Source organism: Eumetopias jubatus, unplaced genomic scaffold (assembly GCF_037043125.1).
Source record: "Eumetopias jubatus isolate StellerSeaLion01/CBP00866 unplaced genomic scaffold, mEumJub1_p1.0 scaffold_9, whole genome shotgun sequence".
In the NCBI taxonomy this organism is placed as follows: Eukaryota; Metazoa; Chordata; class Mammalia; order Carnivora; family Otariidae; genus Eumetopias; species Eumetopias jubatus.
The window spans coordinates 77,785,810-77,799,787 of NW_028274815.1; the positions used below are offsets into that span (position 1 = coordinate 77,785,810).

Genomic DNA, 13,978 nt, shown 5'->3' on the forward strand with positions numbered 1-13,978 from the left:
TAGCCCATCTGTGCATAAATGGCTATATTCCTGTATCTATTTATCTGTATTTTCATTAAAGAAGAAAAATAAAACTGTGAATTTATACTAATACCTCTTGCACCCATCCACAGCCACAGGATTTATTTGTAGTGAATGTATTTCCTTATTTGTAACTTCTTTGCCCATGAAAAACCTGATTATCGCTATCTGTAATGTATTTACTTTTTTGTTCAACCCTAGTATACATATAAAGTAGTTTCAGAATTTCTAACCCATACTCTGAGAAACAAATTTATCAGCTGGAGTGCACTGTTTACACGTAGTTCTTTCTCTCTTCAGCCTCACAGTTTCCAGTCAAAAAAACCTTTTCTAAAGTTATTAAGTCAGGTACTTTTTTTACCCAGCTACTTCAGTGTGGTTATGTCATTCATCAGTACGTTGGTTCCCCCATATCCTAGTTGAATTGTATTTTAATTTGTACACAGCACTCTTTTTGGAGTGTAGATCTATGGGTTTTGACAAATGCAGAGAGTCATGTATTTACACCTCTCTGACCAAACGCACTGGGAAAAGGTAGGCCCAACAGAGATCTAGTGAGAATCCCCAAACTCCACTCCACATCCAGGCCCTGGCACATAGTCCAGTTCATTGGAAGCAGTGGCGATAGTATAGCCATGGCTATCCCAGTCCCTGCTCTTCAACTCAGATCCTATCAAGTGGTCCAGTCTGCCGGCAGCAGCAAAAGCAGCAAAGCTCTAGCTGCCCAGTTGCCATTTCACAACCCAAATCTGGAGAGTAGTCTGATCCACTAGAAACAATGGCAGCAGTAAGGCCCTTGGTCACCCTTGCCCCCATGCCACAGCACTGTATGAGTGGTCTGATCTGTTGGCAGCAGCAACAGTAGCAACATCCCAGGCTGTCTCACACTGCACTCCACACCTGGGGTATGGGCAGGTGATACCATACAGCTGTAGCAGTGGCAGCAGCAAAGCCTGGGGCATTTCTAAAACCAGGTCACCTGTAGGTGGCATGACCTGCTAGCAACAGCAAAGTCCCTGACTGTCCCAGCTTCACAACTGGGGCACCAATGGGAAGTCCAATCCTGCAACAACAACAAAGGCAAAGCTTTGTGTCTTCCTGTTCTCAATTCAGCAGTATAAATAGAGTCAGGCTCAGCAGCTTCTGCCTGTACACCCCAGAAGGTCACCTAGCACCATTAGGCAGCCCAGAGACGTGCCTTTCCTGGGCTTCCTACAGACAGCACCAAATAGGAACTGAGTGGGAGCTTCAGCAGCACAAGAAGAACAAAGCAGACCAGAATAGGATTGCATGGGATAGAAAATTAAATTGTCATTGGAACTAAAGCCCACAAACATAGGCTAAAATAAACATGCTAAACTTGAACAGGGTGACTGCCTCCTAAATGACATTTAAATGGGAATAATCTCCTAACATAGTAACCAAATTGTCCAGGACATAAAAAATCACTCATCATACCAAGATCCAAGAAATCCACATTTGACTGAGAAGAGCAATCAACTGATGCCAGTACCAACAGAAGCTCAGAGATCTCTGGGACAGTAAAAAAGAGGTAATATTCATACCATCAGAATTCTAGAAAAGAGTGTGGGACTGAAAAAGTATTCAAAGAAGTAACGGCTAAAAGCTCCCCAAATTTGGCTGAAAACATAAAAACTACAAGAACCTAACCAAACCCCAAATAGGTAAAACCAAAGAAATCCGTACCATGACACATTACATTTAATCTTCTGAAAACTAAAGACAAAGAAAAATCCTAAAAATAGCCAAAGAGGAATAACACATAAACTATAAGGAACACCAGTTCAAATGACAGCAGTTTCTCATCTGAAACCATGAGACCAGAAGAAAGTGGCACAACATTTTTCAAGTGCTGAAGGAAAAGAACTGTAAGCCATGAATCCTCTTTCTGGTGAAAATATCCTCAGGACTAAAAGAGAAGGAAAATGAAGGGAATTTGATGCTGGGAGACATATCCTTAAAGAATGGCTAATGGAAGCTCTCGAAATAGGAGGAAAGCTTGGACCTTCAGAAGTAGAGGAAGAACAGTAGGATGGGTGTATAAAAGTAAACATAGCAGAGAATCTGTAACCTTATGAGTTGCTTTAATCATGTTTTATGGTTAACACCATCTAATACGGTGTATAATAAATATAGAGGAAGTACTTCAGACAAGGGACCTACATGGAAAGGATAGTTTGAAGTGGTAAACCATCAGTATGAAGAGGCTGTGATCAGTTACACATATGCCTAAGAAAATACCTAGAGCAACCATGAAGCCCACTACATAAGGGAACACACTCAAAAACATTACAAATAAATCAGAATAGAACACCAAAAAAATGTTCAAATAATCCATAGGAAGGAAAGGAAAAATAAGATACATGAGAAACAGAAAACAAAAACTGGGAAGCTTAATTAAATATCAGTAATTACATGTAAATGGTCTAAACATACCAATTACATGACAGAGACTGGAGAGTAGACAAAAACATGATCCACCTCTCTATGTGGTAAGAAACTCCCTTCAAAAGTAAAACAGGTTGAAAGTAAAAGGATGGAAAAGATATTTACACACTAATTTTTAAAAATCTGGAGTAAATATGTTAATATCACATAAAGTAGACATTAAAGCAAAGAGAACTACTAGAGACTTAACATGATAATAAAAAGATCAACCCATAGAGTATATTTGCTGGAGACGTTGTTAACCTGTTAGCATTCTGTTCTCTCATTCATCTAGTCTCCTCTGGACAAAATGACAAGATGAAAAACATCACCTCAGCAAAAAGAACAAGAGATAGTACCGTCAGCCAGGGACCTACTCAATATGGACATTAGTACGATGTCGGACCTAGAGTTCAGAATCATGACTTTAAAGATACTAGCTGGGCTTGAAAAAAGCATGGAAATTATTAGAGAAACCCTTTCTGGAGAAATAAAAGAACTAAAATCTAACCAAGTCGAAATCAAAGAGGCTATTAATGAGGTGCAATAAAAAATGGGGGCACTAACTGCTAGGATAAATGAGGCAGAAGAGAGAATCAGTGATATAGAAGACCAAATGATGGAAAATAAAGAGGCTGAGAAAAAGAGAGAGAAACAACTAGAGGATCACAAGGGCAGAATTCGAGGGATAAGCAATATGGTAAGATGAAACAACATTAGAATAATTGGGATCCCAGAAGAAGAAAGAGAGAGAGGGGCAGAAGGTATATTGGAGCAAATTATAGCAGAGAACTTCCCTAATGTGAGGAAGGAAACTCAAAATCCAGGAGGCACAGAGAACCCCTCTCAATCAATAAAAATAGGTCAACACCCCGACATCTAATAGTAAAACTTACGAGTCTCAGAGACAAAGAGAAAATCCTGACAGCAGCTCGGGAGAAGACATATGTAACCTACAATGGTAGAAACATTAGATTGGCAACAGACCTATCCACAGAGACATGGCAGGCCAGAAAGGACTGGCATGAGATCTTCAGAGCACTAAACGAGAAAAATATGCAGCCAAGAATATTATATCCAGCTAGGTTCTCACTGAAAATAGGAGAGATAAAAACCTTCCAGGACAAACAAAAACTAAAGGAATTTGCAAACATGAAACCAGCCCTCCAAGAAATATTGAAAGGTGTCCTCTAAGCAAAGAGAGAGCCTAAAAGCAGCATAGTTCAGAAAGGAACACAGACAATATACAGTAACAGTCACCTTACAGGCAATACAATGGCACTAAATTCATACCTTTCAATAGTTACCCTGAATGTAAATGGGCTAAATGCCCCAATCAAAAGACACAAGCTAACAGAGTGGATTAAAAAACAAGACCTATCAATATGCTGTCTGCAAGATACTCATTTTAGACCCAAAGACACCCCCAGATTGAAAGTGAGGGGGTGGAAAACAATTTACCATGGTAATGGACACCAAAAGAAAGCTAGGGTGGCAATCCTTATATCAGACAAATTAGATTTTAAAACAAAGACTGTAATAAGAGTTGAAGAAGGACACTATATCCTACTTAAAGGTCTATCCAACAAGAAGATCTAACAATTGTAAATATCTATGCCCCTAACATGGGAGAAGCCAATTATATAAGGCAATTAATAACAAAAGCAAAGAAACACATCGACAACAATACAATAATAGTGGGGGACTTTAACACCCCCCTCACTGAAAGGGACAGATCATCTAAGCAAAAGATCAACAAAGAAATAAAGACTTTAAATGACACACTGGACCAAATGGACTTCACAGACATATTCAGAACATTCCATCCCAAAGCAACGGAATACACATTCTTCTCTAGTGCCCATGGAACATTCTCCAGAATTGATCACATCCTGGGTCACAAATCAGGTCTCAACCGGTACCAAAAGATTGGGATTATTCCCTGCATATTTTCAGACCACAATGCTTTGAAACTAGAACTCAATCACAAGAGGAAAGTCGGAAAGAACTCAAATACATGGAGGCTAAAGAGCATCCTACTAAAGAATGAATGGGTCAACCAGGAAATTAAAGAAGAATTAAAAAAATTCATGGAAACCAATGAAAATGAAAACACAACTGTTCAAAATCTTTGGGATGTAGCAAAGGCAGTCCTGAGAGGAAAGTATATAGCAATACAAGCCTTTCTCAAGAAACAAGAAATACATGGACCAAAACCTGATGGAGTCAAAAGAAATGATAGACAAATACAGCAATTCTATTTGGGGCCTTCGGTACCCCAGTCTTAGCAGTTAATAGCACTATTGAACAGTCATCACGGATTTGGAAGAACTGAACAACACCTTCAACTAATAATATCTAATTAACACTTATAGAAAGCTCCACCCACCAACAGAATACATATTCTTTTCCAACAATAATTGACCATTCACATAAATAGACCATATCTTGAGTCATAAAAGAACCCTTAACAAATTTAAGAGAATTGAAATCATACAGTATTGAGTCACAGATGTCTTCTGACTGTAGTGGAATCAAACTAGAAATCAATAACAGACACCATGAAAATCTCAGAACACTTGGAAATTAAAGAACAGGCTTTAAATAATTCACAGATCAGGGGCGCTTGGGTGGCTCAGTCGTTGGGCGTCTGCCTTTGGCTCAGGTCATGATCCCAGGGTCCTGGTATTGAGTCCCTTCCTGCAGTCCTGCTCTGCAGGAAGCCTGCTTCTCCCTCTCCCACTCCCCCTGCTTGTGTTCCTGCTCATGCTGTCTCTCTCTGTCAAATAAATAAATTAAAAAAAAACCTTTAAATAATTCACAGATCAGAAAGGAAATCACAAGAGAAAATTTAAAATTTCATAGAATTAGGGGCACCTGAGTGACTCAGTTGGTTAAGTGTCTTGCCTGCGGCTCAGGTCATGATCCCAGGGTCCTGGGATCGAGTCCTGCATCAGGCTCCCTGCTCAGTGGGGAGTCTGCTTCTGCCTCTGACCCTCCCCTCCAGTCGTGTTCTCTCTCTGGATCTCTCTCTCTCTCTCTCTCAAATAAATAAATCAGATCTTTAAAACGAATAAAATTTCATAAAATTTAATGAAAATTAAGCAAAGCACGAAAATGTGTGGAATGCAGCTAATACAATGCTGAGAAGGGATTTAATGCACTAAAAGCCTACATTAAAAAAGAGGAAATGATTTCAAATCAATTTTCTATGTTCTTATGTCAAGAACCTCTGGTCTGTCTTTTCATGGATGTTTATGTAGGAGACAGCCTTGGAAAGTAGCAAAAGGTAGAGTGCTTATTGTCCAGTGTAAAGATAGTATCTAACTCCAGAGCAAAGAACAAGCATGCTTACAGGCCATTATAGAATATTCAGTTTTCCTAAGTTCAGGGTCCCTCTCCTTTAACACAACCTACTGTGGTGCAAGTGTCACTTAACCCTCTTCCCATCACCTTATGGGAATTGGAACTCAGGAAACTGGTACAGAAACCACCCCCCAAACACCCCGACATTCTGGGTACTGTTGTTGCTGTGAGTAGTAAAGTCCTTTGTTGGTGACCCAGAAGTCTTGGATCTTCTGCCAGCACGCATGTTAGTTTGCAAGTAAGGTAAAATCTCAGGCCCTTCACAGCTTTTGATGTATATTCATGTAAAAACCTGCAAGCAGACGTTTGTAACAGCTTTATTTGTAAATGCTCAAAATGGGAAATGACACAGATGTCCTTCAACAGGGAATGGATAAACAATTTTACATCCATACAGTGATGGATGCTACTCATTCATAAAAAGGAACAAACTCTCAATTCATGAAATAGCTTGGGTAAATCTTAAATGTGCTTTGGTAAGTGAAAGAGGCTCAACACAAAAGGCTACATACTGCGAGGAGGAGGTAGAGGTTGAAATCCAGCTTCCCCACTTGGACTCTGAGGGGTAGAGCACCTCGAAACTGCTGGGTAGGAGTGGACACAGGCAGGGAGGACTTGTTACACTTGGTGGGGTAAGAGTCTTGGTTCACCACTTGGCCTTCTCTGCCACCACCCCTGTAGGAGCGTCAGGGCATTTTATTTTATTTATCCTACTTGACCTTCTTGGGTCCATGGGTTTATGTCTGTCATTGTTTTTGGAAAATTCTCAGCCCTTTTTTCAGTTATTTCTCCTATCCTGTTTTCTTTGTTGTGTTTCCAATTATGCACATGTCAGACCATGTGATATCATCCCATAGCCCTTTGATGCTCGTTTTGGTTTTGATTACTCTTTGTATTCATCTGCATTACTGTGTTGTTTTTTCTTTTTTATTTCATTACTGTGTTTTTGATGTTTAGTGTTTCCATTCAGTTATTTCTTAAGGTTTTCATCCCTCTGCTGAAATTACCCATCTGGTCTCCCGTGTTGTTCACCTTTGCCATTAGAAATTTTAATGTATTAATCACAGTTCTTTTAAATTTCTTTCAAATAGTTTCAGCATCTGTGTCATACCTGAATTTTTTTCTGATGAGTACTTTTGTATCTTGGTAGTATGTTGTTTCTTTCTTTTTAGCATGCTTACTTTTTTTGTTATTGTTCTTAAAAGCTAGACATCACATGTAGTATATAGACACTGAAATAAATATTATTTATGTCTGGAAATGAGTATACCTTTCTTTTTGGGGGGAGAGGCATAAATTTAATCTAATCCAGAGCTGGGCTAGGTTTGAGGTTTGTTTGTTACTGTTACCTCCAGTGCACATTCCCCTCAAATTCTTGTGGTGGTACTTGGCTTAGGGTTGGGGATGATGTGCTAGAGACTTGTTCTTCACTGTCTGTTCCGCCCTCAGATTTTAATTTTCCTTTCACATTGGGCCTCAGAGAGAGTCTGTCTCTTTACAAGTTCCTTGCCAGTCAGGGATCATAGGGGAGTGCTGGGGTGGGTGTTCTCATCTTAGGCAGGCTGGTGTCCCAGAGGCTCGGGGGTGTGTTCATCTCAGTAGTTCTGAGCCCAGCACCTAGCCTTGCTCCTTTTCCGGGTGTGGAGGGTTTGGTTTTTCCCCCTTTCCTTCCCTCTGCTCTCCTGGATTTTCACCAATGGCCTAAGGGTGACTGTGTTCCTTGCCCCCCTCCGGCGCCCCAACCCCCACATTCACACATTAGGGCTTTTATTCTGAAGGTGAGATGGAACATAAGAGTTCCTGTGTCACTGTTCTTTCCCAGTTCTGCTCCATGAAGGAGACTTTCTTGGGCCAGTCTTTTCTGTGAGCACCCTGTGGGCTTTATGGCGAAAAAGCCTTCAATGCAGAAGAATGCAGATTTCCCCTCTATTGGTGGCCTGTGGACCTTTACCTTCTCACCAATATATATCTGGCTAGCCTCTACCAATTCACCAATCCCCCCCAGGCAAACTTTTCTTACTAGTGTCTGCTGCATCTCATGCCAAGGAGTGTTTGCATCTAACTGGTCTCTGCACGGGCCTGTCTGTCTTCACATTTGGGGCCAGCGAGTTGCCCTGTGACCTGAGCACTCTGATGAGCGTAACAAAAGGCATTTACTTGTTGTTTGTCTGGCTTCTTTTTGTTCTAAGTTTGGCAGTGACACTGGCCAGTGCTCTATATCCTTGGGCAGAAACTGCAGGGGTTTTAAAAACACAGTTTCTTTGCTCTACCCCAGATGGCCGATGTTACCATGCTCACTTTTGAATAAATCCTGGTTTGCCCTGCCAGGCTTGTATTCAGACTGTATATGTAAGCTGTGTTGACAGCCGAATGAACAGTAACAGAGTTAGTGCCTCACACAGAAAGACACAAAGATGAAGTTGCATTAAGAGCTATGTCGTCAGGACAGGAAATCCATAGTCCTGGCTTTTAGCAGTCCTGGAATTGTCTGGATAGAGGCTTTTCTGGCACACCCAGGGATTTGGCTCCTTGGAATTACTGGATTTAAATTATTATCTCAACATAATTTTATCTTTTACTTCACAAGTATTTTTCTCTTTTTTTTTTGAAGCAGAAAATAAATAACAGTTGTTTGTGAGATTTTTCTTGAGATTCAAGTATGTGCTTGATATCTCTCTCTCTCTTCTTTGTAGATCGGAAGTTCCACAAACACCCTGCATGCCCTGCAAATTGCTTTTGCTGATGAAGAAACACAAGTAATCTACCTTTTGACAGATGGGAGACCTGATCAGGTACTTACCAAAGTTGGGAACAAAAAGGGACTCACAAGTACCCTGGAAGCAAATGCCGAGAATGGGTTTGAGGGACATTTTCAACTGCTTGAAACAGCTTGTAAAGCTGTTGAGAGATGTTTCCTTGGCTTAGGGACCCAGAACTGAGGTGACAAAATACACTGAGGAATTCGTTTGCTGAAATGCGGAGGAGAATTTATGTGACAGCAAATGTCTTGTTCATGTGCCACACACCCACAGGCCTGGAGACCAATCCCATGAAAGCCGTTACCCACCTTTTCATTGAGGACTGGTTTATATTTTGTTACAAACTAAGAGTAAGGAGATTCTTTTTGATTTTTTTTTTTCCTTTGGGGACTCCAGATCTAAACATGTCACTGCACAATGTCCTTGGTTTTACCCCTAATTTTAACTTAGTAATCATTTAAACAAAAGCATGCCTTTCTAGTGAAATGTTCTTTGTTTTGCTTAGCCTGACTGGAAAATATTTGAAAAGTTTTAGCGGAGTCTGTTCATCTTCTTTTGAGCTTTGTGAATGAAAGACTAATGCTCTGGGCATTAAATAAACATATGGATTTGCAGGCCAGTACAATGTAAATTAACCGCTGAAGTGAATTAGTATCAACTTGCATCCTTCCTTGTGAGGTATTTGCATGTGAAGAGTGCTAGGCAAATATTGTAAAATATCCTGCCTCAAATGGTCCAGGGCTTAAATAGTAAAGCAACTGGATTTTATTACAGCATTAGATTTATGGCAGAGAAGTTATATGTAAAGTGAAATTTTGGATCATTTTCCTATCAACATCACTGTGCTTTCTATTCAAAACCAATTTATTCTGCCATGCTTATGTTCCGTGTGTGGTGCCAAGGTTTGAGGCTACAAACATGAATAGTATTTTACCCCTGCCTTAGGGGCATTTACACTTTGGAGGATATGCTAGACATGTACGTTTAACTCTGATCTGACACAGGGTGTGGGGTTGTCTGTGCTGTGAGATGTCTGGGAGCAGAGTGATGAATATTGCTGTACAAGATGGAGAGAAGGTTGGGGAAGGTTCCACTAAGGAGGGGACATTTGAGCTGTGTCTGGAAAGAGGAGAAAGAATTTTCTGAACAGAGGAGATTACTGGTATCCTGGGCAGAAGGAACAGAGGTGTGGAAATATGTGGGCTGCCCAGAGAAACAATCTGAGAGCAAAGGCAATGATGGAAGAGTGTTGGGTTGAAGCTGGAAAGTTTGGTTGGGGGAGATTGTCCTTGATGGCCACCTGGAATGAGTGGGTAGGCTTTACTACAGTGGGGGTGGGTGCTCAGTGGGGCAGGTGGTCCCATTCACCTGTACTTTAGGCACATGTCAGGTAGGAAACAGAAATGTGGAAGAGAGGACTCTCCTCAGAGAGGAGATAATAGAGTAGCATCAAAGGACTTGGTGACCAGTTTGGGAGCAGAGGAGGACAGAGTGAGAAGATGGGGGCAAGAGAAAAAGGAATCACGATGTGACTGATTTCTGGGTTATAATTATGTTAGTAACTGACTTAAATTTAAATTTAAAGAAGGAACAAGCTCAGGAGTTGCTGGTGGAAGAAGTCGAGTTTGAGCATCTATAGTCCATGGATGTCCAGAGGCCCCTAGAAATATGGGGCTGGTGTTTGGGGAAGATGGGGGCTAGAGATTCTGATTTGAAAGTCATCTGGACAAGGGGTCTTTATCTTTTTAATAAACTCACTGATTTCACTGTTTGCACTGTAGGCCATTTAGAAAATATAGATAAGCATATAAGCATAAAAAAGAAGAAAGTTTAACTCAGTCATAATTCAGTTTTGTGTTCTGCCTTGTTTCATCTAATATATGCATTTTTTTTACAAGTCATGAGAAATTCTTTCAAAACATCATTCTCAATGACTGCATCATATTCCATTATATAGATTTAATATAACTTCTACCTTGGAAATTAATTTTGTTTATTTAATTTTTGAATAGTAATACATTCACATGTATAAATTACAAAGGTACAAAAGGGTATGCAGAGAAGGTTCTCACTCCTACCTCCTGTTCACTAGCTAAGAGGCAATGTATGTTACCAATTTCTTATATCTTCTTTCAGAGACTGTTATGCAAGCAGAAATGTGTTTATATATACTCTCTTTTATAAATATATAAATGATGCTGTATTACACACATTTTGCACCTTTATTAATAAAACAATGTGCCTTGAAAATTGCTTAATATATAAAGAACTTCCTCATTTTTTTTTTTATAGCTGCCTAGTAATTCCTAGAGATGGACACTGAGGTTGTTTTCAGTCTTTCTGTTATACGCTATGTTGCAAAAGTAGCTGTGCACAGATGTTTTGCATATGTATATCTGTAGCATATAGTCTGAGAAGTAGACTTAGTCCAAAGGTATGCATTTTGATAGATACTGCCAAATAGTCCCACAGGAGGAATGGACCAAGTAACACTCCTGTTAGCTGTGTATCGGGAAGGATTCTTGATCCACAGTGCACCATGTACTTCTGAGGGTCTGGAATCTCCCAAGAGTGTATACAAAATGTACTTGTACGTTTCTCTGGGGAGAATAGCCCTCCTTAGCTTTCACCAGAGGGCCTCTGGTCTGCTTAGAGATGAAGAACTGTGGATACAGATGATAATTGGAATCAGAAATATGCAGGCCACCTGAAAAGTAATTTATAAACTCCTCATTAGGCACTTTGTGTTCATATCTGCCTTTTCTCACATACAGTCCATTTCTTCTGCATTGTCCCTCATATTCTCTCCAAAAAACAAATGAATATTTGATATTGGTGTTCTGTGTAGAGGACATTAAGATGTATCACTCGATCTCCATTTCTTTTTGAATTTTCACTGACTTTGTAGGACCTGAATATGTTAAGGCCAGTGCTATTATTCCCAATACTCAGCAAAATTTTCTGCTTGAAAGGACACACAGAGATGATATTCAGGATTTAATTCCATAGATACCAGCTTACTGCTTGTTTATAAATGTCCAGGGAAGAATTATATAGCAAGTTAAGTCTTAAATTAACCAAGTTAAAAGAATTCTAGTAATATTAGTCGTCATTGCTAGGTGTCCTTCGGTGGGCATCTTTAGGTGTGAATGGACACAGCCCAGCACAGTCTTTGGCTGCATTTTGAGGCTTCTTTAAAGTAAGGAACTTGCCCTAGCAGGAATCAAGAAAATGGGAGTGAGGAAGGCTTCTGCACCATTCTAAACAAAAAGGAATGGGTAAAGCTTAATATGAGCTGTGCAAGGGGTGGGAGCACAGAGAAGGCACAGGTGAGCCACCTGCACAGACAAACCTCCTTCAGGAGAAGTTAGGAGAGTTAGGAGAACCTATCCCTGCCTTTCTTGCCACCCCAAGTTGACATTTGTGGTGAAAGGGTCATCTGGCTGCACATCTGTTTAGATTCAGAGAAGAGGGAACTGGGGAGAGTCTCTCAGGTATGCTGCTTGGCCTCATTTAGGGACTGAAGGGACTTCTGTGGGGAACATATGAAGGAGTTCTGGGCTGAGAAAGCCTTCTTCAGTGGTGTGTAGGCATTGCACAGGGAGAAGGCCCACTGCTTTCTAGTAACAGAGCTACTAGAGTGAGTGGCTGGAAGGAGTCAGGGTCAGCGAGGCTGGTGTGGTAAAAGATTTACTTCCAGGTTCTGAGTCTCCTCTTCAAAGCTGTGAGGGCATAAACGAGGGAGAGGAATCTGGGTGGGGTATAGGCAGGAGGTCAGGCATGGCTATTTTCCACTGCAGGCATGGAGCTCCTTCTGCAACACCCCCACTCTCTGCAGCTCTCTACCACCACACTGGGTACCAGAACATCATGCCAGTTTAGAAAAACACTACCTGAGGCTGGATGCATGTGGCGGGCTCAGTACGATACCCTAACAGACTTTCTCATGCCTGTGCACTCTTTAGCTGTATGGAATGATGGATATGGTGTTGGAGCTAGAGACCTGGGTTGGAAGCGCACCCCCAGCACTGCCCATCTGAATGACCTTGGGCAAGTCCTGTACTGTGAATTTCCTCATCTCTGGCTTAAAGCCAATACTCCCTACTCACAGGGTTGCTTTGAGTAAATCAGATGATGTTCCCATGAATGCATTCCACAGATATTTGAGTACCTTTTATATGCCAGACAGTGCTATCAGTCTGGGGTACAGTGGAAGCAAGATGAACAAGGTGCTTGTCTTCAGTGGAGCTTGTGTTTTATAGGGAGGTAGGCAATGAGCAAATAAATATATGAAATAATGTCAGGCAGCATATGAACAAATGAAAACGCTACCCGTGGTACCTGGCACCCACAGTCAGTATTAAATCAATGCTAATTTCTTTCCCTTTCCAAATATCTCAGCTGTAAGTCAGTGTAAGAATAGTTCCTGGCTAAAAGACTATAAAATTAACAGAATTTAGAGCTAGCATCTCCATTCTGGTATCAGGGTCAGTGGCCAGGATTTGCTGGTAAGAAACACGGATAATAATAGTACCTACCTCAGAGGGTTGTAGAGAGGATACAGGTAGACAGCATGAGCAGAGCTCTTAGTGCTTGATACATAGTAGGTACTCAGAAATAGAAGCTAGGCTGAATGAAGGGGAGGCAGCAGAGAGGGCCTTGCTCTGTGCTTGCATTTGACAAGAGGGATGGGGTAGCTCGTTTAGGTTACTGTTTGGTTAGAAGCAGGTGTTGTGATGAGCACTGGGTGTTATATGCAACTAATGAATCGTTGAATGCTACATCAAAAACTAATGATGTACTATATGCTGGCTAACTGAACATTAAAAAAAAGAAAGAAAGAAAGAAACCAGCTGATGGCCAGAGGGGAGAGGAGAGAAAAAGAATGAAAGGTGAAGGTGGGCTTATGAGCAGGGGCAGGCTCAATGCTGGAGCCAGACCCAGAGACTGAGGCTGTGTGTCAGTGGTAGCTAGAATGGGACCAGAACCTGGGGGACCACTTAACCAGCCACTTCCTGGGCAGTGTGTGAGCTGTACAAGGCCAGCCAGTCGTGTGTCTCCCTTTACACTCTGCCTTCCCAGGACGCGTAACATAAATATAGGAAGGGTTAAAGGCCAAATGATAGGAACTGGAAGTGGACAGTGGAACTGGCTGAAGGAGCCAGCAAGTTGGGTTAATCAAAGAGGGACTCCTGGCACTGAGAAATGTAGAGGAAGTGGAGGTAGGCCAATCAGAGGCAGTTTCCGGAGGTTCTCAGCTGGGCTGTGGTGGTGTGGTGGAGAGATAGTAGGGGAATTCATCAGTTCTTTCCAGAGGGTTAGGTAATGTAAACATTACCTGAGAGTCAGTACTTCTCAAGAGACAATTTTATTGCAAATGAAGG

The 13,978-nt window shown here is 41.2% G+C and overlaps 1 protein-coding gene across 1 annotated transcript in view; it reads left to right on the forward strand.

The window, feature by feature from the left end:
• Positions 1-13,978, forward strand: part of VWA3B (von Willebrand factor A domain containing 3B) — a 224,257-nt gene that overhangs the window by 109,430 nt on the left and 100,849 nt on the right. Inside the window, exon 13 of the mRNA XM_088026217.1 lies at positions 8,529-8,627. Within this exon, the coding sequence (XP_087882343.1) occupies positions 8,529-8,627 (99 nt within the window). The remainder of the gene's footprint in view (positions 1-8,528; positions 8,628-13,978) is intronic.